The sequence below is a fragment of the Pagrus pagrus genome (assembly GCF_965226575.1).
Source record: "Pagrus pagrus genome assembly, chromosome: 19".
Classification (NCBI taxonomy): domain Eukaryota; kingdom Metazoa; phylum Chordata; class Actinopteri; order Spariformes; family Sparidae; genus Pagrus; species Pagrus pagrus.
In genome coordinates this window covers 15,923,236-15,949,431 of record NC_140203.1, presented here as the reverse complement: position 1 = coordinate 15,949,431, position 26,196 = coordinate 15,923,236, and the positions used below count along the sequence as shown (strand labels likewise).

General features: G+C 40.5%; 1 protein-coding gene across 1 annotated transcript in view; it reads left to right on the top strand.

Annotated features, from left to right (window-relative positions):
* Positions 1–26,196, top strand: part of LOC311275056 (transmembrane protein 132C) — a 165,652-nt gene that overhangs the window by 125,108 nt on the left and 14,348 nt on the right. Inside the window, exons 6-7 of the mRNA XM_084383247.1 lie at positions 13,859–14,002; positions 21,836–22,044. Coding sequence (XP_084239373.1) covers positions 13,859–14,002; positions 21,836–22,044 — 353 coding nt within the window. The remainder of the gene's footprint in view (positions 1–13,858; positions 14,003–21,835; positions 22,045–26,196) is intronic.

Sequence of the window (26,196 nt, the reverse complement as noted above, 5' to 3'; positions counted from 1 at the left end):
AATGTACTCAAGTACTATACTTAAGTACAAGGAACTTTACTTGAGTTTTTCAATTGTATGCTACTTTATACTTCCATTACACTACATATGGAGTCAAATGTTGTACTTTCTACTCTGCTACATTTATTTGATCACTTTATTTACTAGTTACAGTACTTTGCAGATTACATGCTGCATCAGAGCCAAAGTAGCACATTTTTGGAATTATTTTGTTTTATCCACAATTGGGTAAAAAACACTGATACATATTTTGATGTGAAAGTACATGTATTGGCAGAAAATTACTTTTAATACTTAAGTACATGTCATATCAGATACTTCAAGACTTTTGCTCAAATACTATTCGTATGAGTGACTTTTAATTTTACTACTTTTGGGTACCTTTAACAACACTGCTTAATATTGAGTGTGTCTTCTGTAAGAACACACACTTGTGTATTTGGTTTCACTCCAAACCAGAGTGATGTTGTGTGAGACTCATGAAGCGTAATTGTAACTGTAATCCTCTAAGTAATCAGCTTTACTGGATGTATCAGTGATCTAATAACATCTTTTTTTCTATAACTGCGCTGGAATATGGTTACCTTTTTTTTTGTATCTTAATTACGTAATCCCATTACATGTATCCCATTACTCCCCAAGCCTGGTGGTGTGAAAGTGTGAACCTCACACATACAGTTTTCTCTAGCTGCGGGTGCAATGAGGAAGTGTACATGAAATACAAGGTAGTAAAACATTGTTTTGGTTTTTTTTGCCAATTTCACAGATTGTGTTGTTCTTATCTTGCGGTCTAGTGTTTTATGTAAAATGTTTCTCAGAGGCGCATTTATCAACTAAACTTAAATTATTCATGAATGATGAGTAATGAACTTTGTTGTTCTTCTTATTTACATGCGAGCCATCATCTCCCTCTTTTCATTTGATCCTGAATCGTCGAGCACTCTGTAAAGTCTGCTTTGATATGAGCTCTATAGATTAGTCATCCATTAGCCTGCTTATGTATGACTGAGATATGACCTATGATGGTTTACAAGTACATGTGAGAAATTAGCAGTACAAGCACTATAGATAGCCACAGCCGTGCGTAATCACAGCAGCCCTGATGCTCTGATGCTGTTGGTTAAATTTCCCTTCTCTGTTCTCCTAACTGACTGGTCTAATGAGTGGTGGGGAGTGGCAATTATCGATATGCAGATGCTGAAGGGCATGTCTACATCCATTTATGGATAATTGTGGGAGTGGGAATGAGGTCCATTTCTACATTGATTCAGATTTATAAAACAAATAGAGGCGTACGTCCGACTTGATGAGAAGAATCCGCGTGTATTGTCTTCGTGCGTACACACAGTTTTAGTCTTGAGTGTACACAGAATAATGCATCCGGCCCCTCGTCTTGATTATATCATACTGCAAGTCTGCGAGAGAGACAGAAATAAAGGCAGACAGATAAACAGAGTGAGAGATCAAAACAAGGAAACTGTTTCTTTTAGGGTTATTTATTTTACTCTAGAAAGCTTTGGTTTTATTTTCCCTCTCAGTTATAACCATGGTGGCATTAGAGCCAGACTGTGACTGGAGTTTTTAAGGCTGATAACACCAATAGCTGTTCAGCATAAATAAATAAAGCAGGATTCCTCGGACAAACTTTTTAATGGTGACTCTGTTCCTGCCTCGAGTATTTATTTGGTATTTCTATACAGCTTTTCTGACTACTTCCTAATTAGTTATTGACCATCATTTCCACCTATATCGATCGGCTGTAACTGACGTCAGTTTCATTATTGATTAATCTGCTTATTATTTCCTCAATTGTTTGGCCTTTTAAATGTGAAAAATCCAATTTCCCAGAGTCAAGATGATATTGTCGCAGAAAGCAGCTTTACCCTACAGCGGAGAAGCTGTAACATCAAATGAATAATTATTCAATTGATTGTTCAATTATGAAAAATAGTCCCCTTAATCTTTATATTGATTTACATATCGATACATCAATAAAGTGGTTTCAGCTCCATATGTCAGTGTGTTTGTAATAAGCCAAAATCCTGTTAAAGATTCTCAAAGGCAGCAACTGTGGGAAAGTCAGTGTATTTAATGATTTTTTTGGCTTTGGGGCAAACAGAAACAATCCATAAACAAAACTCTAATATTTTAGTCACTTTTAAAAGCAACATTATGTAACTTGTTGACCATAAAATAACAACTTCAAAAAGATTTTGATGGTACAGTGTCTTGTAATAGGGTGAATGTTATCTCTGTCTCAGCCAGAGTAGGATCACAGCATTGCATTCATGCTTACTTCAACATACAAGTTTCAACTCATAACATTGTTATGACGTCATGAGTTTTGTTTGTAGTTGGCACCTACTTTACATCTGACAAATTGTTACAGACCTGGGATTTGTATTTACAACAGTGGTGTTGCACTCAGAAACTGTGGGGGGCGCAACATTTCACGTCAGTGTCATTTTCTACATAATGTTGCTTTAAGTTGATATGGCAAACAGATTACTCTTTAAGAGTAATCTGCATATCCAGCAAATACAGAGCAACATTGGTTGTATTATTGTTATATTCCTTTGAAGAGTGTCAAAGATGGCCATTATTCATATTTCTTTTAGCTCTATTTTTGGTCTCCACCAACTCCCGAGGAAAATCTCTTCAGCACCAACATGTTCAGGTGGTCACTAACACTGTCACATTTATCTAAAAGAAGTTATAGCTCCGTAGAGCTGATGGAAACTGTAGAGTCGAGTGATAGTTTTCACATTAAACACTTGATCATTTGATCAATTGTTATAAACAATATTAAATATAGCAGCTTTCATGTGTGCCTGAAGCCAGGAAATGTCTGCTCATCTATACTGCTTTGCATTGAGGTTACATTAATGCTTATTCTATCAGACCATGCCAAAGGAGCACCATCATATAAGGTATATCTAATCAAATAGAATGAGATAAGTAGATCATAAAGTAAGGAGCATGTCAGCATGCAGCTCCTGTGACGCCAGAGGAGATGTTTATTGTAACTATATGATATATATTATAATTGTGTAAAACCACAACCAAATGTATCTGTTGGACTCTGGCCTGCATACATTAGAAACAAGAAACTTGCCCCTCTTGCTCAAAGACCTCGCCAAGCTGCCTTTAAGATAACCCTCACTTGCTTCACAGCGGTTGCTCTGTGGACGCAGTAGGAGTCATGACATTGTTTTAGTGTGAATGTCTCTAACTGTGAGTATGAGGCCATGTTGCACAGAAAGACTAAAACTCCCTTGATGAATAACACCCATTGTCGTAGATACTCACACACGGACTTTAATTCACTCCTGTCACCCAACATCTCTCTCCTCCCTCTCTCAGGGAGCTTCTATGTGTGTCAGTCAGGCTTTACTTTGAAGCTAAGCCTGTCCATTCTGTAATTTGTTGTTGTGCGTTTGTTTACTTTTTGCTGGCTTGCCTCCCCTCACCCTTTCCCGACTCTGTCAGTCTGGCTTGAGAGTCTTTTATTTGGCCAGCTATGAGACCAGAGTCCAGCACTGCGCAGCTCTGTTGGCTTATTTTAATCAAATGGGCTCCAGAAGCAGGAGAGGGGTCCTCAGAATATGGAAAGGCATTAACCAAGAGCGGCCGTTTTACCACTGCTGACTTTGGCTTTTCCCCGCTTAATGTTAAAGAGTGAGAAAGTATGAGGAGCGGGAAAACAACGGAGGCTTAATATTTAATCTCGCTAAAAGTATTTAGTGCTCACAGTTCACAATAACCAAATCCAACAGATTGTCAGGCCAACAGGTTATGTTATAAATCAATATCTAATTAATGAGGAGAGTATAAATCACAGCAGGTCTTGAGTTAATAATCAATGGTGGTATTTCTTACTCCTGGTCATGGCAGAGTGCCCCCAAACTGCCCCCCAACTCTTTATTTGCTAATAGTGCAATTATAGCTGCTTTGCCGATTGTGTTAAATCAGTGCAGGCGGAGAAGTTGATTATTCAGCGAAAACACACTTCAGACTCAACTAACATTCTCTTTCTTTGTTAGTGTGCAGCGTAGTTGCAAGGAGACAGCATGATCTTAGTAAATGATCTGGTACAGAGTTAGTTCTGTCTTCTCTGACCTCTCTTGAGTGAACATTTTCTCAAACCTGGTAATTAAAAAGTTTCACCAGCTGCTCCTGAAACGACTCAAATCTTCCTCACTCACGGACAAAAAGTCATTTTCCATCTTCTCGCCCGCTATCGCCTCTCTCGTCATTTCGCTTATCAGCACCTCACTCTGGCGTCTCTTTGACTTCGACATCACGGTGAGGAATAACTGCTGCATTTTCTCTCCAAAGCTACAAAACATAATAAGATTTCATTATATGAACACTGCTCTCTCTGCTGTTGTATCACCATTTCCAAAAAGAACAAGTAATGTTAAAAAATTGTTGATACTTCCTGCATTTTGCTTTCATTCAATCTCCTGCTATGGGCTGTGAGATGCTCCAGTGTTTGCGAGTGGCGGGGAGATAGCCTACTGTGGAGGTGCTGGAGGGAATAGACCTTTTATTTATAATTGATATGAACTGAATAGCTGAGAGTGCTGCAGTGGCAATATAGATCGTACTCACAGGCGCTGTAGGCCAACACAGTACAGGACCTGTGAGCTTCCCCGTCAATCTCAGCCATTTAAAGAATATTTGAGCTCCGGTTCTCCATAAGTCAGAAGCATCTGTTCGTTCAATGAATAATAAATATCAGGCCAGTGTTAAGCAGTTTTGAGGGGCCTAAACATATCTCAGATGTCTCCTTCCCCTCTTCATCTTTTCCTTTTGAATAGATCATTTGTCATTAGTCTTTTCTCGGCTTACAGTACACCTTCTCTACTACAGTACAGCGTGTACTGTAGAAATACATGGCACACACATAAGGTAGTTATGTGATTCTGTTGTTTATTACTGTGCATTGCCTTTTTGTATATAGAAACAATTGTATTTTAGATGTGCTGTAGGTTTATTCAGGAAAAGACACCATTTCTCTTTTTGCTAACCTCTGCATGCAGCCAGAGAGAGTTTCTACACCATTGTTCACTAAAGGATTGCTGCATGGGGGTGCAGTGGCTGGCACTGCCACCTCAGCAAGAACATAATGGGTTTAAATCCACCAGCCAGCCAGGGCCTTCCTTTGTGAAGCTTGTATATATTCATGTACAGGTGCTTCATTTCCTCCCGCAGCCCAAGGTAAAGCAGTCCGTTTAACTGCCAACTTTTAGGCTGTTGTTTAACAGCAGCAACAAGATGGCAGCATCTAAAGTTCAACATCAGCTAAACTTCCACTTCGACTGCATTTGAGCACCAAGCATCAACGACGTGAACACAGAGTCCATGCTCATCCCGCTGTAGTCCTTGCGCTCTGTCGGCTCGGAACACGGTCTGCCCATCGATCGCAACAGCTTGATCCGAGATGTTGTGGTGAAGACATGTCTCTGTGAGGAAACATTGAGCAGGACATAACAAGCTCAACACACCTCACACACAACACACAGGTTTATCTACCTTCTCTGATTCATCGGAGAAAACCCCCACATTCACATGGTGACGCGGTTACATGTTAACGCGGTGGCATCATCCGTTGATCGCTTTCTTAGAAATATATGATCAGTAGATGGATTTGTTTTTGACTTCATGCTAAAATCCAGGTTTCAGACCATAAAAAACATCTACTTGGAGGTTGACAGAGACACACCCTTACAGATGGCCTTAGCGTCATCCTCAGATTTCGACTGACAGCTTTCGCACCAGCCCAAACAAACTGGATTTAATGGACAGAAGCGCCAGAGTTTGTTTAAACTGACCTAAACAGGTAAAAAATGGCACCAATGCATTTCCATACAACGATGGATGAATGTTAAATATATATATAATGTGAGAAGAAAAATGTCAAAAGCCATGATGAAGCGACACTTTCTGATATCAGGCAAACATAATTAACTGGAAGATGAAGTTGACTGACAGGAATATATGGACACTGAATCTGAATCAGTCTCGTCTAGTGTTCTGAGCTGTACTTGTAAACTGCTTGTCATCTTTAATTATTATTTTTTCCTGCATACGGTATTTTTTTGTTTTTTTTAAAATAGATGAATCCAGGCCAAACGATGCCTTCAACCCACTATGCTTGATCCCCATAGATTAGATTAGTGGATGTGTGATGCTATGAGGTGGCCACCCAATTGCAGGCTTTTAGAATCAAACTGGGAGACAAATTCAGAAGTGTTTTCAAACATTTTCCATGGCCACCTAGTCACCAAGGGCCTCATTACAGAGGCAATTCTTGACTGCTAGTCCTGTTTAAATGTAGGAAAAACCTATCTTACTATTAGCCGACATGAAGCTGTGTCCTATCCTGTTTAAGGCTTCCTATCTTATCCTAATTTAAGAAATCTTAAGTAGAATTGTAAACTCGCACTCACCCTGTCCCGCCAGCTGTCTCATTCTAAGTCTGACATGAAATGTTAGCTTCACCAACGAGCTAACATCGATGTAAGCTTTTCCAACAGGCCAACATCAGTGTCAGTAACCTGTCAATCACAAAATGTCGGTATTTTTGTTGTTCTCCATCTTCATTGTCACTGCCATATAGTCTTTACAAGTTGGTAGTTGTCTTGAATTTGGGACAGGGTCTATCCTAACTTGGTAGCTAAGCTAGCTAAATTCCTTTCCTTTTTGCTAAATGTACGTACATTGGAAACATGTTTCTGTAATACCGAAAATGTCATCCTAAACTGGGATAAGACAGGATTTCAGAAGTGTCTGTACTGAGGCCCCAGATCTTAGGAATAGACCCATTGCTGTGTCTTTGACTGGTGACTTTGATTCAGCAACACCAGCGTCCGTCCTTGAGCTTTCAGACGTTCGCGTACAGTAACTATCCTCTAAAGAGTGCTTCTGTAGGTTGTCTGCCACCTCGCACGCATCATTCATCCACAACCATATCAGCCCCCGCACACTCCACCCTTGTACCCCGGCTGCACAGAAGCGTAATGGCCTTTTATCGATTCTTCCTCCTCTCGTTGCCTTTCTTCTCTTTTCTTGCTCTCTCCTCTGCACCGCAATGAGAGGTTGTTAAGATAAGCTGAGGAGAGAGCCATGCCTCCCCTTTTATTATTTCTTTTTTGTCATTTTTGTTGAGCAGGACAGCAAGGTTGGGCTTGTGTGTGCCTGCGTATCAAAGTTAATATGTGTGTGTGTCTGTTATATAAGTAGCATGCATGCGGGCTAATAATGCAGCCATTTAGAGACATAAGTGTTTATTTGTTGTCAGGCCCCATGAAAAGGACTTGCAGTTCAGCCCCTCATAGCCCCCCCGGGTGGGCATTAGGCAGCCAGGCGGTGCTAAGTGAGAGGTAGGTGGATTTCATGGAAAAAAGATCCTGTCTTTGGTGCCTCGTGCGTCACTCCAGCTGTCTCGCTAAATTTCACTTAATTCCAGTCGAGAGATCATGCGCTTGTGATCTTGTGTATTATATCCGAGCTCACTTAATATTCAATTCTTTGTGGCACAAAAACAGTCTCCGTGATACACACTGAAGCTCATTAAAGCCTCTCTGTTCAGTGTCGTTCCTGTGTTAATGGCTCATTAGGTGAAAACAGACATCACACGTAGACGCACGTAAAACACTTTTTTTTATATTTGACACCAGAGACTGTACATTTGGTCTTATGATATAATCACGAACAAAGATGTTAATTGTTGAGATGAGTTGATGTGAAGGTCTCAGATGTTGAGTGTTGGCTTTACAGCATAAAATGTGCGCAAAAGTCATTTCTAATTTGTGAGGTTCACTCCCATATTCAAGTTTACAGGCAGAGAAATGGTATACTTTCTATGTTTTCCTTCATTTTCCTCAACTCCCAACATACATATTAACTTGAACACATCCAACATTTGCCCCCATGTCTATATGATATCATTGTAAACCTAAAATGCATTAGAAGCCTAATGATTTTGCATATCTGAACACTGTAATACCTCATTTATCCCCCGCCTCCTCCTGACTTCCAGGAACAGATTTTATATCCTCTGCTGCAGGCTAAACAAATTCACAGTTGCTGTGAGAGAGATTTGTGATAAACTGAGACAGTTATTCACACATTTAAAATATTTGAATATGGAAGAAAAGCTTTGGATCAAACTCACACATTTTTACAGTTGAGGTGTAAAAAGCAGAGGTTCAAGGTGCTGGAAACATTAGTAAATGGCTTAAGTTGAATATTCTTTGTTCATTTTAAAATACACTGAATAGATGGCAGGCAGCATTACCGTCACCCAACCACTCAAGTTTTTTTGAGTCATCTTTGTGAGATTGTGCTTCAGGGCTGTATGGTAACCCTCTTTTTTGTACTTTTTCTTTTTACACATTGCGCTGGTACAGCAGAGTTTGACAGTTCTGGAGCAGAGGCCACAATATTGTACAACAAATAAAACAACTGTTACAGTCTCTAAAAGCATCACTTAAGCAGGCATGTGAATGGCAAAGTTCGTGTTGCCTTCAGGACCCACAAAATCTGTCAAATGCTTTCTTTATTTGCCCAGAACAATAAACTGCAAGGGCATAACACCTCATGCTGTACAAGCATCCATAAAATATGTTTGGAACAAGCAGGACAAAAAAAATCTTACATAAAGTGGTAATGATAACACAATCTATAATAATCATATAAAGTACACATCTGTAAAGTCTATTTAAAGCTCATATTGATAACATTTGTATGTAGGCAAAGTTAGCATTAGGTAGCTAGTGTTGGCAAAGTTAGCTACAACAAACTGGAAACCACTTCAGGGGGCAGGTGATTCAAACAACAGCCATGTTGTGATGTGATCGTGCGACAGTAGGGGGGAGATGGAGTGCTACATTTAGTGACTAAAAGTTATCAATATCAACTTTAAATAAAGAAGCAGCTATGGCACCTGCCCGTATTTGTGCTCATCATTTAATTCATGGGAAAAGGGAGTTTAAACTTGTTTACTTTATTATATTAAGAGTTTTACTGTAACATCAACCTGTTGCAAAACCTTCAGTTCGGTCAGACAACTCAAGTTTGAAGTGATTATTATAACAGCAAAACATGAATAGAATTTAGCCTCTAAACTTCAATCTCATCACCGCCCACAGAAATACTTACACAGAGAAATAGGGGGATGATGAGCAAACATCTTGAGCCTAACCCTGGATGCTGGGGTGGTGGTGGGGCTGAAAGAACATGTAACAAAATACTGACGCAGGGCAGCAGTGACATTAACAGGCACAGAGAGAGTTGGGAAATTTTTGCAGTTTAAGCAGGCTGCCAGATTGGGAGGGTGTGTGTTCGGTAGATGACTGTGGAGAGTGACCCCACTGGACCGCCTCCTGGCGATGACGCCGGAGCTGATCCCGACCTTTCTAGACAATGCTCGAGGTTCCAGAGAATATGGGCCTCGTCTATTTTTGCTGGAAGCGGCACAGAGCAAATCGAGCCAGCTGGGAAGTCTGACACAGGAACGGTACGTGCATGAGGTCAATTTTTAAAATAGAACACCCTGTGCAGATTCAGGATCCACAGCTCATAAGCAGACAAAAAAAGGACACATTTAACTATGGAGCCTACTCACCAGTAGTAGAAGCATAAAAATCAAACAGTCTGAGAAAGTCAGCAGTATCAGACAGGCACGACGCTTCTGAAACGCACCCGGTGGGGTATGAAGCCGCAAAAGCACGTCACACATAGAGACGTGTCTGGCTGAATCAAGGCGTGAGGCATGTCACGTATGTATGTGAGCAGTGCAGCTCAAGTCGTCTGCCTGAACTAGCTCGCAGGCACCGCTTCATTAGAGAGAGAACTGGATAAATAAATTTTAAAAAAACCTCTCTATTTTGGCATTCCTCAAAGAGGATCTATTGCCAATCTAGTCAAAATAGCCTCCAAACAGATTTCAGAGTGATCTATCAGAAAACAGACAAATGTGATATGCGAGAGAGAAAGAAACAAGGCAGAGGAGACCTCTTTTTATTAGGTGTGGAGCTCCTTAAATCTACTATTGAGCTTTAAATGATTTCCTTCTCAAGAGGAGCACGAGGATGAAGATAAAACGCAAAACGGAGAGGCACCAGTTTTTATGAACAAAGAGCTGTCTTCAGCCGAGTTTTGCTTTGCCTTTCAAAGGTTTAGGCCTCGCAGTCGTCCTTTATTGAAACTAAGCTGTGATGAGCAGGATCCACTGTTACAGCATTATCCTCTGTTCAGCCAACACACTGAGAGCTGAAGGATTAGCAGACGTTGTCTTAATTGATCTCATTATCTGCTTCCTGCTTCTCTGTAAGGCCTTTCCATTCTCAAGTATATCAAGTGATATTTCTTGAATGCTTGCAACTTGACATAAAGTATTATTGTCTACCGGGTTTTGTTTTTTCCACTTGAGATGAGTTCCAGAGCAAAGCTGTGACAGACTCAAACAACAGCAGAGAGGTCCTACTTTGCTGTGAACCGTTCGTTAAAGACAAGTTTCACCATTTTACTCATCAAAGTCTTCATCTCTGCTTGAAGCTCGCAGCTCAGGCCACATTAGCTGCTACTAGCATAACACACCTGAATCTCCCACTCAACTGTAGCTAGTCGAGTTGCACTCTGGGTAATGTAGGCGCCAGGTTCTGACAAGAAAGAAGAATGTGTGGAGTAAAAGAAATGATGTTTCTGGTTCAGCTGCATTGATTTTTATCCTTTTTTTAATGTGAGTCTGAAAACACACCATCCTGTAAGCAGATGTAAGTGTTTATTCATGTATTTGTCAACACTATGACTCAGGTGACTAATGAAATAATGAAACATAAGTAAAAACACAGCTGTTGATTATAACGATTCTGTGCAATAATTGCAAATATTCAACATTAATAAAGACTAAAAATGTCCTCATTGCTGCAACTACATTATAGTGTCTTATAAACAATTCATTAAATGTTTATATGCTGCTTATAAAATGCTAAATAGGGAGGACTCAAAGTAAAGAGCTACTGCTAAAGGAGTGCAATCCGAAGATTTTAAGACATGTTATTGTATAAAATGAGAATATTTTGGACTGTTTGTCGGGCAAAAGGAGCGATCTGAAAACCAGTTCTCCAAAACTTTCGAAAGGCATTTTTCACAATTTCCATCTGTCTGATTAATACATAAAACAACTGAGGAATTAATATAAACATTACAGCGTCAGTTTGAGTCACATAACCTAGTTGCCATCTGCGGACTTTATATAACCCTGTTGCCATAACTGTTCGTGGCTGCTCACCATTATGTCCGGCTACTTAATCACGAAGGGTCACAGATGGCAACTAGCCAACAATTGCAGAAGCTGTGAACTTTCAAGTAAATGGGATTTGAATGCAGTTTGTGAGTATAGAGAACACACATCATATGCTGCTATACAGTAAACTGTGAACATACAGTATTTCCTTCTATATCTCTGATCTTAAGCTACATGTACTGGACCAACACTTCTCAGATCTGCCGACAAGCTCTGCTAAGTGTTCTTTCTTTCTAACCCAAAACAAAAGGGGGATCAAGCTTTTACTATTTTAGGTTCATCAACACTATGAAGCAGCCTCCCCCTCAGCTGAGTCAGTGCTGCTTTGAAAGGCTTCTAAAAGCCTGTGAACACGTTGGCTTTTCTAATTTGCTTCTCTGTCACCATAACATAACTGTCGATGTTGTCTTCTTGTATTTGCTGAACTTATAAAGTGATTAATTGAGGTCATTTGTAATGTGCGTGTTGTATTTCACCCCCGCTGTGTAGTATTTCTATTTTCCTGCTCTTGTTTCAGTGTATATATCAAGCACTCTGTAACTAATGTTTTGACAGGCGCAACGATAAATAAATGCATATCTTACCTGTTTACAGCAGAATGCACAAAAATAAGTGTCTTTCCAATCCATTTAATCTCAATCATCATTACACCTAATGTGTCTTTCTCAGTTAGAGGCACTTAGTATGTCAAGAAATAGACCCAAAGGTTGTACAATTAAATCTAGTGCAAATGAGCCTCTCTTCGAATGAGCTCTCAGTGATTGTGAGCATCAGCAGGGATTCTGCTGGAAGAACTTATCTGGGGGAACTAATCTCCCCTTAAAAAGATACACAATGATGTCTCAGTATGTACAGTTAGGAGGAGGTGAGTGGTGGAGGGAGCTGCAGCAGCAAATGACGTTGGCAAGTGAGCGTCAGCAGTGTAAATATCAGAAGTGTGATTAATGCTGCAGGCTACTGCCAAGCAGCTGATGATATCTGATACAAAATTATCTATTTAAATTAATCTGGAATAATGAACTACAGTAATTCAAAGTGAAAAATCACATGTATATTGACAGCAAACATAGCTCCATTAAAGGTGCCCATGTCCTACAGATGTCCAACTTACATGTTGTCAGCATGTATTTAAGACATGTAAAGTTTGAAAATGGACATTGTAAAGTTGGAGCTGTAGGAGAAATCTGAATGCACTGTCATGAAACTGATCTTAATCTTCTCATCATCTTTCCCAACAAGACAGCAAAGAAGCATGTTTCCCATAAAAGTGTTCCTTTGATTCAAACAATATATATAGTTTATACAGTATATCGTAGTAGCTTATTATTAGCTTTAAAACATAAGTATTAGCTTCTGACAAAACATATCATTGATGCTTTCATCTTTTCTACTTATCTGAATCAAACTGCCCCGGCACGATTTGATCCGCTAGCTCAAAATACAGCAGCTAGGCTCTTAACCAGGACCAGTCTGAGAGCTCACATTACACCTATTTTATCCTCACTGCACTGGTCGCCAGTCAGGTTCGGAATTGATTTTAAGATTATTTTACTTACTCACAAGGCATGACATGGCTTAGCTTCTGCATCGCTGACCGGCCTCTTAGGTCATCTAACCGGAACCTCTTGGCTATGTGAGACTTAAAACTAAAGGTGACTGCTCTTTGTGGTCCTCTATCACCCAGGCTCTGAAACAATCTCCCCTCTCCCATCAGATCAGCTCAGTCTGTCGATTCCTTCAAAAAACACTTGAAACCCACTTTTTCAGGCTTTCCTATGATTTTGAGACCTACTTTGTGTGGTTAAAGGTTTCTGTATTGTGTACTTGGTATTTGTCATTTCTCCTCAATAATAGGTCAACCACTAGGTAGATTGCAGTACAGACATGATAACGACATGTCTGCGATTTTTATTTGTGTAACTTAAAGGGTAACTTCACCAATCTGACACGTTAAAGTGTGTTTCCAGGTCTTGGGGAGTACTACTGCATATGTGAAAAAAGATTAAATACAGCATCCTTCTTGTTCCAGAGGGTGCTGTATGTAATCTGATAAATTACCTCCAGTGATGTCACTCAATGCATTGTGGGTAATGTAGACGCAAGGTTTTGAAAAAGTAGTCCACTGGCCTAGCTTTGTGCTCCTAAAACACTGTTGGACACATACTGGACCAGAAATATTTCTTTTTTTATTCTGTGCGTTCTTCTTCCTTTTCAAAACCTGGTGCCTGCATTACCCACGATGCAATTTGGCCACTGAGTTAAATCACTGGAGGCAATTCATCAGATTACATTAACCTGAAAAATGATCCCACCCTAAGTTGTGTTTGTTCTGAAGCTAACCAGACCTTCAGGATCGGGGGTGATATCAGAAAACACTTTGTGTCATACGACTTGTTGCTTCATTATATAGTCTGTCCACCAGAGAGCGCTGACCAGCTCAGTATATTATCTGGTCACTATTACTTAAGGCCCATATTTTAGGGATTCTTGTCAAAAGTGATTGTGTCTGTTATGTATGTGTCTTTCTCTTTCCCCTTCCAGGACTCCGAGATCCTCAACACGGCCATCCTCACCGGGCGAACAGTCGCCGTGCCGGTAAAGGTGGTCACCGTGGGAACAGACGGAGCCGTCTCCGATGTAACGGAGTCAGTGGAGTGCAAGTCAACAGACGAACAGGTTATCAAGGTTAGTGGGCATGTGTTCTGAGCGGCTGCCATTTTATTTGACCTTTTTTCAGTTTTGTCTTTGTTGTCGTCTGCTTCATGGTCAGCTTACTAGTGCGTACGTGGGTGGGCGAGCAGAATGAACAAAAGATAGTCGGGGTGTAGAAGTAGGTTGTGCTCATTAGTCCAGGAAGCAGGTGCTGAATTTCATCGAGCAGAACAGGACTCTGCTTATTTTCAGCAATCATTAGCAGCCATCCGTTAAAAACTGCCTGCACTGAAAATGCTGCTGGAATATTTGCATGAAGACACCAAAGTATCGATTTGAAAACAAAATAAAACAAAAAAAAAGAAGAAGTGGAAATCTTAAGCGTGAAGATATATTCTAGTCTAAATTAATTGTGTTTCTATTGTGAGGAGTGAAAGCCTGAAAATATGTTTCTAGACAGCGGGGGCAGAATAAAGAAAAGAGTAACTGCGAAGGAGATCCTTTTTAAAAAGACTCTGCCAGTCTGTGCTTATTTTTGATCTGTACTTCCTCATCTGATATGGAGGAGCCAAAATTCAAGAAGACAGCAGCTCAGATTCATATTAGAAAAAAAAAACGCTTTTTTCTTATTGCTGCAGATGCAACTGTAACTTCCATCTGCTCGTTTTACTGCCTCCAGATAATGTGAAAATAATGCTACTGCAGTGCACATATAGAAGGATACGTTATTAAAAGCGTGGTATTAAATTTGGTCATTTCCTGCATTAGAAAGCTTGTTGTGTGAAGGCTGACTGTACGCACTAACGAGGAGAGTTTTCTCAGGAGCCCCTGTTTGCAACTTCATTACCACTTGCCAATAACATAACTTTGACGAACCATAAAGGTGACAAAATGTTCACCGTGATTGATTTCCTATCTTAAGCAAGTTTCAGATCTCCGTAAGTTGATTTTCATCGGCTCTCTGAAAGCTCGGGTAATTAATCTTTACCTTATTGAATGCTTTTGGAAACGCTCCGCGGGATTTGTGGTTAATCTAAAAAATGCAAAACCACAAGTGCAATCCAGTAAAGGTGTTAAGCAGCGATTGAGCGTTTTACTGTGGCAACATTCGATTATATATTTGCCTTTTAACGTGTGCCCGTCCTATTATGCGAAAGGGAGAGAAGCGAGAGAGAGGGAAAAAAAGAAAGTGAGAGAAATGAGAAAAAATAAACTGTTTGTTCTTAATTGTCAGTATGTGTGAGAGAGGAAGCGTGTCTGTGTTATATCGAGGAGCTGATTTAGTGTGTTTCTGTGTACTGTACATGCATATCAGAGGGAAGAAAAGAAGCAGATCTCTCAGAGGGTTTAATTATCCACTGAAGTAGTACCACACATTGTGACGCTGACCTCGGTAGCGCACTCCCCTGCCCACCCATCTAGTTTGGGAACAGAAAGCGGCACCCCTCCCCTCTCCACCCGATTTTCAAAGGAAACTCAGAATAAAACTCTTTTTGATTGGGAAGTATCTCCTTCTTCTCTCAGTGGCTCACTGAAACTTTGAGGGTTAAGTCCTCCTCGATGCGTGGACCATGGTGAGCCTACTCTAAAATGACCTCCAAACTAAAATTGTGAATATGAATGAGTGTTTTCTTCATTTTTCCCCGCCACTACAAATGCGTTTAGATTTATGAAAAAGACATCAGTAAGGTCTGAATACTTGCTGCCATTGTTTGGGTCCACTTGTCCCCATAAAGGGAAGGGTCACTGCAAATACAATACAAAGATGTTCTTCATGCCCCCATCCAAAGAGCAGGATGGATCACTCTTTGGTTTAATGAGTATGAACATGGGTCTACAATACTCTTCACCACTATTAATAGCAACACCATCATTAACAGCACCAAATGGAGGAAATATCCTTGGGAAGAATGGGGTTCCCGAAAATGCAGAATCAATGCTGAGGCGCACTGACGCGGTTCTGACGGCTCCTTGTGTTGGTTTTCCTTGAATTCATCACCTGTCTGTATGTTGGCTGTAGAGCTGAAACGTTAAAAAAAACGTTTAAATGTACATCAAACTATTTTAATATTGATGTTATTATTTTGAGGTTTTCTTAGTCTTTACGATAGCAGATCAAATATCTTTGGGTTTCTGACTGTCGGCAAGACAAGCAATTCAAAGACAGATCTGGGCTCTGGGAAATCGTGATAGTCCCTTTTTTCTGACATTTTATAAAGGAAGGAAGGAAGGAAGGACGAAAGAAAGAAAGAAAGAAAGAAAGAAAGAAAGAGCACAGTGGTGCATTGGTTAGCACCGCTGCCTCACAGCAAGAAGGTCCTTTTTTTATTTCATTAGATCAAAGAGTACATCTCAGTTCATCTACGAAACCTGAATACAATACATTTTAAGAAAGAGGAAAAAGAAGAGAAGAAAACAAACAAACCAAGCATTTTGTTGTATTTAAAGCATTTTAACACGTGAAGGAGTGCATTAAAATTGTATTCACACATACAGGCACATATCTACACACACCTACATGTACCAACATAGATATATGGATATTTCCAACCGTAGTAGTATTCTGGCCCTGAGTTTGATTCCCGGCTGGGGCCTGTCTGTCTGCGTGGGTTCTCTCCAGGTACTCCGGCTTCCTCCCACAGCTCAGAGACAGGCAGGTTAGGTTAAGTGGTTACTCTGAATTGCCCGTGGCTATGAATGTGAGTGGGAGTGGTGGGGCCTGTCCGGAGTGTAACCTGCTGCCCTCCTGCCCACCCAATGTCAACTGCTGCATCCCCCCGGCCAACCTGCATAGAAAAGCGGTTACAGATAATGGATGGAAGAAAGAACGACACAAAAAAATAAGAAAGAATAATTATTAATTGCATTATCAAACCTAATTGACTGATCCAGCAAGGTGCTGCTTTCTTTCAAAACAATTCTGAGCTCGCAGGTTTTGAGTCCTATGGGTCCAGTCCAGTGTCCATCTTCAGGGAAAGACACTGCAGAAAGGAGGGATGATATGACACTTGACTTACTTTGAGGCATTTATCGGTTGTTACTCCTTTCAAAAGGCCAAGCTCTGTGGCGGCTGAAGCTGTGGTTGTCGATATGGTTAATGCTCAAACTACGGCAGGAGTTTTGTTTGTGTCTGTAGGGGTTGCCTCAAATACTGTATGGCCACAGTAGGTAAACTGTCGATAGCCACTCTTTACAGCACCTCTTCCCATTAGCCAAGAACGCGTCGTCAAGCCACCTGGGATTTGAACCTGCGGTGCATCCATCAAACATGACAGGTGTGTTTCCAATACACCACAGAAGATCAGGAATACAGCCGCTTCACTGCGACACTCAGTCAACACAATATACAGCTGTGCCGTCATCGAGAAGGAATACAAAACATATTATGAAGGAACAAAAAAATCAATTGCAAGGGAACACAAAACTTTTTGTGAGGGAATGCAAAAGTAGCTGAGAAAGAAATATATATATTTTTTATCAAAGTTACTTTATTGACTGTTATGAGCTCCTATATCACATAGTAGCAGTCAATAGCTATATTAGTGCGAAATCAACCACTTAAAATATGATTAGGATAACAATAATTTGATCATATCCCTCACTGAAAAGGTCAAGACAAGTTTAATAATACTTCCTGTTTGCAAATGCAGAACATTCCCTCATACAAGTCACAGCCAACCTCACATGATGCCCATTTTGTTGTGGATTTACCTGCCCACCCTCTCCTCTTTTTAATGCCCTCCTATAGACATGTTGGAGCGCAGTGGTGCAATAACCTACACACACCTGTGTATTCTGCTGATCCGCACCGATGAGCTTGGTTACGGCAGTTGGCTTTGGATGCCAGTCGCCTCCTCTGCCCGTTATCAGAAGGCATACAGTACTCTACAGTAACCTGCGAGGCCAGGAATTAACACGGCTCAGTGGGCCCTCGCTGCTTTTAATTGGCTGCCAAGTCCGTGCTTTGTGACTGGGCAAAACAAATGTTTGAATGTTTTTCTAATAGAATATGTAGAAAAGGTGGAAAAATGTAAAGCGGGGGAGGTTGCTCATGGTTATCAAATCCAAACACTACGTTGAAAGTGAGGGATTACAACATATCCTCCCCCAGGTCCTTACCTTTTAAAGGCAGATTAATTTTAATGTTAAAGAGGAGAATATTAATATGAAGCTCAATCGAAAAATCCAAATAGACCAATGTTTTGATCTGTTTTACTACATATCTCTCTTTTCATCACAATCAAATAGAGCCCTGAGGTGTACCAATAAATCACTGAACCTCACACTAGGATGTACTTTTATAGTTTAGTGAGTCTTTATAGTTTAGAATGATGGAAATTGCACATACCTGCTGCCCTAAGCTAGAATCATCTCATCTTCCATGCCCGGATTGCCAGTTAGGTAAGACACTTTACTTTTTTAGTGAATTAAAGAAATCTTAACATCCTTTAGAAATGAGAAACGTCCCTTTGCAGCACAATGTGAGTGTCATCCACGCGCACCACACTCTCAATCGATTCGGCGGTGTCCTTATCTGTGTCTGCGCGCGTCACTCTGGATACATTTCAAGTCTGCATGATTAGCAACACAATGGATAGTTTCCATGGAGAAGTGACATTGATTTGTGCGTCATTTCAGGACACATTAATGGTGATAACAGCAGCGAGGGCGATCAGTCAAGTGCTAAATTTTTCACGCGTCGCAGAAGGTGTCACCTTACAGAGATCTCAATTAAATCTTTATGGTGGTATCATCTCCCATACGTTTCATGTGGAGAGATAAAGACGGGTGTAGAATGTGGAGACAAAGTGGAGGTAAGACTGGAGATTGAACGGTGGAGATGGGTTGACATGAAGTGATTTCAGCATTTGGGGGAAAGAGACAGGCTGACAGAGAGAGAGACTCAATGAGGAGTGAAGTGGATTCTTTCAGCTCACTCTCTGGATGGTTGCCTTTAGAAACCCTGCACATTAGTGTGTGTGTGTGTGTGCGTGTCTGTGTGTCCCTGTGACTTTTCAATGTGCACACACCTCCAAAATAGACTAATTTACATACAATATATAGTCCATGATCATCAAGTCACATTAGCACAGCACCGACGAGGGCAGACGCCTCTCTCAACAATTTAGTTTTATGTTTTTCTCGCTCCTCTCTGTAAGCCTTTATCCGCTTTATAATACAAGTTGCATGTAAGGCTGCAACTGATGATTATTAGACGATAAAGATCCCCTCCAGACATGTTTTAATATGCATGTAATACACTGTGCTTTAACTAATAATGTGTTTCTGGCATGGGCTTTGCACAAAGAGTTCTTGTCGTGTTAAAGTCCTTATCATTACATAATAATTATGCAAATATTGTATTTATAATTCGGTCAACTACTTCACAGGAGACGTCTCCTACTTCGCTGTTAAGTCCATTTTCAGTGAATGTGCACTGGAGGCTTCAGGTTTGCACACCACTCTTGTGTTCACCTAATATTGGAACAGGATTAGTTTCCAAACTGTTTGTGATGTCACGAATTATGCTCATCGGCCTGCCTCTCAAATCCAATTTGTAATGAGCACAGGGAAACCTCGCACTTTCAGCGATGAATGTGAAAACAGCCCTCCGGTGTGAAACTCCACATCATTTTACACAGTGAAGCTCAGACACTCAACTGTGGGGAAAAAGAAGAAAAATACATTTTTGACTGCAGGGTGTCTAATCGATTATTCACTTATAAAGTGTCAGGAAATAGTGAAAAATATCCATGAGGATTACTCCAAGTTCAAGATGACACCTTTAAAAATGTCCTGATTGGTCAGGCCAACAGTCCAAAACCCAAACTTATTATATTTCACTTTCAAACAAGGTGTGGAATTAACTAATTACAGCTACTCAAATGACTGTAATTAAGTCATTTTGTACTTGTACTACTGAGTATTTTTTTCCAAGTATTCGTACTTAAGTATGCATTAGACCCTGTAATCTACTTATTTACTTTTGAAATCATTGAGTACTGAGTACAATTTGAATGAATATCTAAATCTTTAATCTGTAGCCATTAAGGCTAGAGAGCTAGAAAATCAACCAAAATCAAACCTGCTAGTTTGAGAAGCAGCAAAACAGTTCAAGTGTGTAGGATTTAGGGTAAATTCCGACCAACTGAACACCCCTCGCCTCACTCCCGCCTACAATGGCTGTTAATTATGGCACAAACACTAAAAGCCCTGTCGAGAGCCAGCGTTTGGTTTGTCTGTTCTGGGCTACTGTAGAAACATGGCAGTGCGACATGGCAGACGCAGTGAAAGATGACCTGCTCTCTATGTAGATATGAAAGGCTCATTCTACGGTAACGAACACACAGTGATTCGGATAATCACACACCAATGGATACATATCAAAACTGATATCTGACAACGGATCCCCCTAAATCTTCCACACTGGACCTATTCATCTAAATTGCAGAAGGATAATTACTGTATTGATTAATCTCAGCTCTAGTAACATGAAACATTTTCATTTTCACAGCTTGATAGAACTTGGATGTTTTGTCATCATGAGCAACACTTCACAGATGTGAATCTTCCCCGCCCTCCCTACTTTAATATCAACCTAAGACTCAGCCTTTCTGAAGCACAACCTGTTCTCATTACAGGAAGGCTGAGCATGTAGGAGGCGCAGTCGTACTATAGTAGACTGAGGGTGAGAGTGAAAGAGTGGGAGAGCAAGAGAAAGAGAAAGAGGAAACGAAAGGGATGAGGAGGAGAGAACTGACAGATACCAAGCTGTCAGTTTTGTTGCTCTGAGATAGGGGCTGGTCTGACATCATTCGAGAGTAAAGCTGCCAAGTTATATGCAAAGACGTGGAGACAGATGACAGTCTTCTTGTAGCTGGTTTGTTATAAGGAAGCAACTGTCAGTACTGAGGACTTCTGCTCAAATTACCACTTGTGCCAATCAAGCTTATGATGGTATTTCAGATTAGAATGAACTGAAACACAAGTGATTACAAACAACATTTACTGACGGACCGTTAAATAGATTTGCTCCTCAAAGGGAGGAAATGTTTGATGAGGAGATTGCGGTGATTTGAATTTAATGACAGACACTTGTGATGTTCTCGCTATGTAATTTCCCTATGTTGGAGATGCATCTGAGAAACTTCTTCGGAGTTGTGTTTTATCCAGCCAATCACAATGCGGTTTTGTTCTGTGGCTGGATGGAGCAGGTTGTGTGTCTTTCCTCGGCTCCATCTGTTACGTTGGACCAAAGTCACTTTACTTGCACACACATTATACTGCACACACAGGCATTAAAGATGCATCTGCAGACTTTAAACACACACACATACTGCACTAAATTACTGAGTTCACTTTTGGGGAAACTACATAGACTTACATTAGCTCTGACCCTGTAACCACTGACCTAAAACTCGGCTGTTTTCTGGCTTCTGTCCTCAGTTGCTTCCCCAATTAAGTGGTCTTGAAGCTGAAGAGTGTCTCTGAAAGTAGCCAAAATCATACCCACACACACTCTCTCTCTCACACACACAAACAGACAGAGGGAAGGAACTGAGCAGACCTGACACTCGACATTTCCTTGAAGCAATGCCAAATCCTTCCACCCTGCAGCCTGTCAGAAGAGGTTTTTTGACTGTAAAACTTCAACCGGACAGAAAGAACAAAAGACACTGTACCTCAAAGCAGTCCAAGTGACAGAATTTCCCTACTACATCCATGATGCACTTTAGAAAAATCACATTGGAATGAGCTCTTTGAAAGACTTTGAATAATTTGTCACACTTTGTCCAAGTCTCAAATTGACGCTTCCTCCTTTGTCTTTGTGTCAGTCTCTTAACCTCTTTCCCCTTTTTTCTCCAGGTGTCGGAGCGCTGTGACTACGTGTTCGTCAACGGGAAGGAGACGAGAGGAAAGAGCAGAGTGATGCTGAACTTCACCTACAGTTTCCTGAGTGCCCAGCTCGAGATGAGTGTGTGGATGCCCCGTCTGCCGCTGCTCATCGATGTGGCTGACACCGAGCTCAGCCAGATCAAAGGCTGGAGGGTTCCTGTTAGTGCAGGCAACAGAAGGTGAGGCCTGATTGTCTATTGCATCTATACTGTTGCATGTTGTTATTATTCTTAAAGGTGCAATACATAAGATGTGGCCACCTTGAATTCATACGACCAACAAGTAGGGGCAGCATATCACCAGGATAACTGCTGACTGTGTTTTTTTTATACATCTATATATGTAGCTACTGTTAGCTTGTTAGCCGTGCGGCTTTTGGCATTTTGTCGTTTACACCGCTAGCACAGGAGCTTTGCATCGCTAGTAGAAGGAGGACTTCAGGCCTGCATGCTAACTTGAGTAGACACCTCTTCAACACAATACACGTCTGTGACATAATGCCAAAACTCTTGTTTCTACACATTTATTCGATCATTTTAGTAAAAAAAAAAATATGATTTGAACTATAATTATTTTAAATTGCACCTTTAAATTTGCAATATGTGAGAGTTGGCCACCTGTCAAATCATTCTTAAAACAAACAGGGGTCAGCGTATCACCAGAGTAACCGCTAACGGCTTCTAACTGTTGCTGCCGTTAGCTAGTTAGCCCGATAAGCCGTGCATCTAGTGGTCCAGACCGGGAGCTTGGAGCACCAGGAGAGTGTTCAGAGTGTTAGAGATGGCTGAAACACAATACATAGAAGTCATAATGTCAAAACTGTTATTTCTTAACATTCTGTTGATAACTTTAGTGAAAAAAAATTTCAACTAAAATTCTTACATATTGCACCTTTAAATATATCCCTTTTTTGAACTGAACACTGCATCACTATATCAGCAGCTTTAAGGCAGCCATTTCCAGCACAACAAACGTCATCCTTGCTGACACTAGACTCCTGATCGAGCTAAACCATTGGTCCACACCTCAAGAGATTTTAACTTTACCTAGGGAATACCCATATATCACAGCACAAAATGCCAATTTAAAAAAGTCCCAGGACATGTATAAATGTCTTTACTTAGGTCATTAACTTAAGACGTTTTTAACAATCCCAGCACAAGAAGTCGAAAAGAAATTCTTCACTTAGTCAAATAAATGGAGGATACAACAGATTGGCTCGGCGGTGTCGGTGCAGACACATGAGGCATAAAATGCAGGTGTAGCAGCAGAGTTGGCATAATGACAGTCTAATAATCCAGTCTCCCAAAAGGGGCCGAATAAGAAATGAGTAATAATTTTGAGCATTACAGAGTGTGGACAAGATTCCTCAGGCTGACACGGTGTGCGGTGATCTGTGCGGCGCATCGTGAGCTGTACGAGGCGGCTATAATAAAAATATTTAAATTAGTGATATTTCTTCAAACAACTGAAATAGAAATAACCACGTTTAAATTAAAATAGACGATCACTGGAGCACACTAATTTACATTTAATAATAGCTATTATAATTACTTATTATGATTAGACTGTAACTATGGTGACGACATGAAACGCTGAAACAATAGAGTGATTGTAATGTAAAAAGGAATGATAGTGTTTCATGTGACACAGTGTTTGGCCTTTTCATCAGATCCAGGATATTACATTTATGTAAAATACATGCTGTGAAATGAAAACATAAATTAATTTGGTGTAGACATTCACATGTATGTCCCCTTTATTGTTGGCAATTTATTCAAATAAGTACGTCTACTCCCTGTTTGAAAAGCATATACTCTGAGTGGAACCACTGCTGATGTTGAAGTTTTAGGTTGTATCATTGGCACAATCAGATTTTGAGGAGCCCCAGTTAGCATTATAGCAGCATTAAAGGGACTCTATTTATTCATTTGCAGCAATTCACATGTTTTTTATTGGTCATATGTGAGCGGATTGTGACGTGACGTGAAAAATGAGACTTTCCCCATACAAGCCTGTGTGCAGTGATGGAATGTAACTAAGTACATTTACTTAAGTACAAATGTGAGGTACTTTAACTTTGCTTGAGTATTTCCATTTTCTGCTACTTTATACTTCCAGTTCACTACATTTTGGAGGCAAATATTGTACTTTTAACTCTTCTACATTTATTTGATAACTGTAGTTACTAGTTACTTTGCAGATTACATGCTTCATCATAGCCAACGGTGGGCAATGTTAAATTAAAACATGTAGAATTTACTTTAACTTGTACTTAACTATATTTATTGCCATCTATTACTTCTTCTAGCGACTTTTTCTTCTACCAAAGTAGTATTTTGACATGATACTGTATCTTAAGTATGACTTTTGGGTATTTTCCACTTTTCCACTACCTGTGGACAATTTGTTTAAGTTGTTTAAATGCTGCTGGACCGTGGATTTCTTTGTGAAGGACTTGGGTCGGATTTTCCGCGACCGCCCAAAGGATTTGTCTCGTCTCAGTGCCTCTCTCCACTCCGCTAACAGAGAGCAACCGTAGCTAATGTTCTCATGAACTAATGACTTCCAGCACAACACAGATGTTCCACAGAGCCCCTTTAACAGCGGATGTCTTAAATAGAGCTGCAACAATCAGTCTATTCAGAGAAAAAAAATCACAACTCTTTTGATGATGAGTCAACCTTTTCGGTGCCATTCTCAAGCAAAAATGTCAGAAAATGTCCCAGTTCCAGCTTCTTAAATGCAAGATTTTGCTGCTTTTCTTTGGTATATGACAGTAAATGAAGAGTCTTTGGGTTTTGGATTGTTGGTTGAACAAAATAAGCAACTTTTTAGATGTCGCCTTGAGCTCTGGGAAATTGTGCTGAACAATATTTTGGCATGTCAATCTAAACAATCAACCCATTCATTTAGAAAATAATCAGCAGATTAATTGATAATTAGTTGCAGCCCTAGTAACAGATATAACAACTGCAAATGCAATACAAATCTGTAGAGAAATTATAGAACATGGTTAAAAAGAACATTTCAGCCATAAAGTCACCAGTGTCACATTTCCCATTGGCTTTCAGCCCACAGGGTGGCACTCTAACACAAATACCCCCTGCGCCTGATCACACCAGTCATGTCCATCAAGTGCATCACTGCATGAAGAATGCATGATACGTCACGTTTACGTGCATATCTGTAAGAAGGAAAGGCAAAGGAGGGAAAGCAAATGTTTTTTCGGTGCAGGTTTACCACTGTGTGCGGGGCTCCAACTTTGTGTGCTCATTCGCATTCACATAAGCGTGCAAGTCACCTCATTACACCCCAGGACCTTAGCTGACCTGTCAGTCACTGTTACAAACATGACCTGACCCCATGTTTCTGTTGCCAGCCACAAATGTCACCTTGGTTTAGACTGCCGTCCCTGCACTGATGTGAAGTAAGGGAAGGGGAGGGGCTGGCGGAGAGAGGTTAGGAACTAAGCCAAGCCATTGGGCCACAGCATGTTAACCTGTCAGCCCGTTTTTCTGCCTGACCGGCTATGCCTCATTAAACCTAATGGAAACTGTCACTGTCACTCCCCCCCGGCCACCTGACTGTTAGAGAGAGAGATGCAGGCAGAGCTCAGAACAGTAAGAGAATAAAGGTGAGCGTGGAGAGAGAGAGTTGAAAAATAGATTATAGGAAAGTCAAGTAAGAAATGGATGTGAGAAATAGAGCGAGAGCCAGGTACACACCGTGAGAGATGACAATGAAAATGCACAGGACAACAAAATAGACGTATCGCCAGTGATAAAGAGTGATGGGAGATGAAGAGCAGGTGGATAAGAGTGATGTATATGCCTAATAGCCATAGTGATGTTTCTTTTCATTGTCAAACGTGGTTGACTCTGTGGAGCAGATCCGTGTCCCAAGGCCACATTTTACCCGTCACTGCAGCTCCCGCAGCTCAGCCCGGAGACCCAAAAATACAATATGTTGTTGTTTAATATGATGTATTATAGTAGCCGAGGGAGCAGTTTGTGTCTACAAGCAGTTTTAATGCATTTTTTGATAGAAATGGGACCAAGAACTTTTGGGAGGTGCAGTAAATTCCAGTTAATCATGAGGGGAGACAAACTGCTTCGAAAATGCAATGCAGTGGAGAAGAGTAGAATCAAATGAAAACAGATTGCATGATAAACTACAATAAAACTTGCATTAAACATCTGGGTTCCATATACATTTTGCCTTGTAATGGCTTTGAGACTATGATTTATCTTTTTAGAACCACTGTCTATTTGTTTCAATATCTTGTTAGGTCTACAGTGGCACCCATTTTCCTTCCTCCTAAAAGGGTA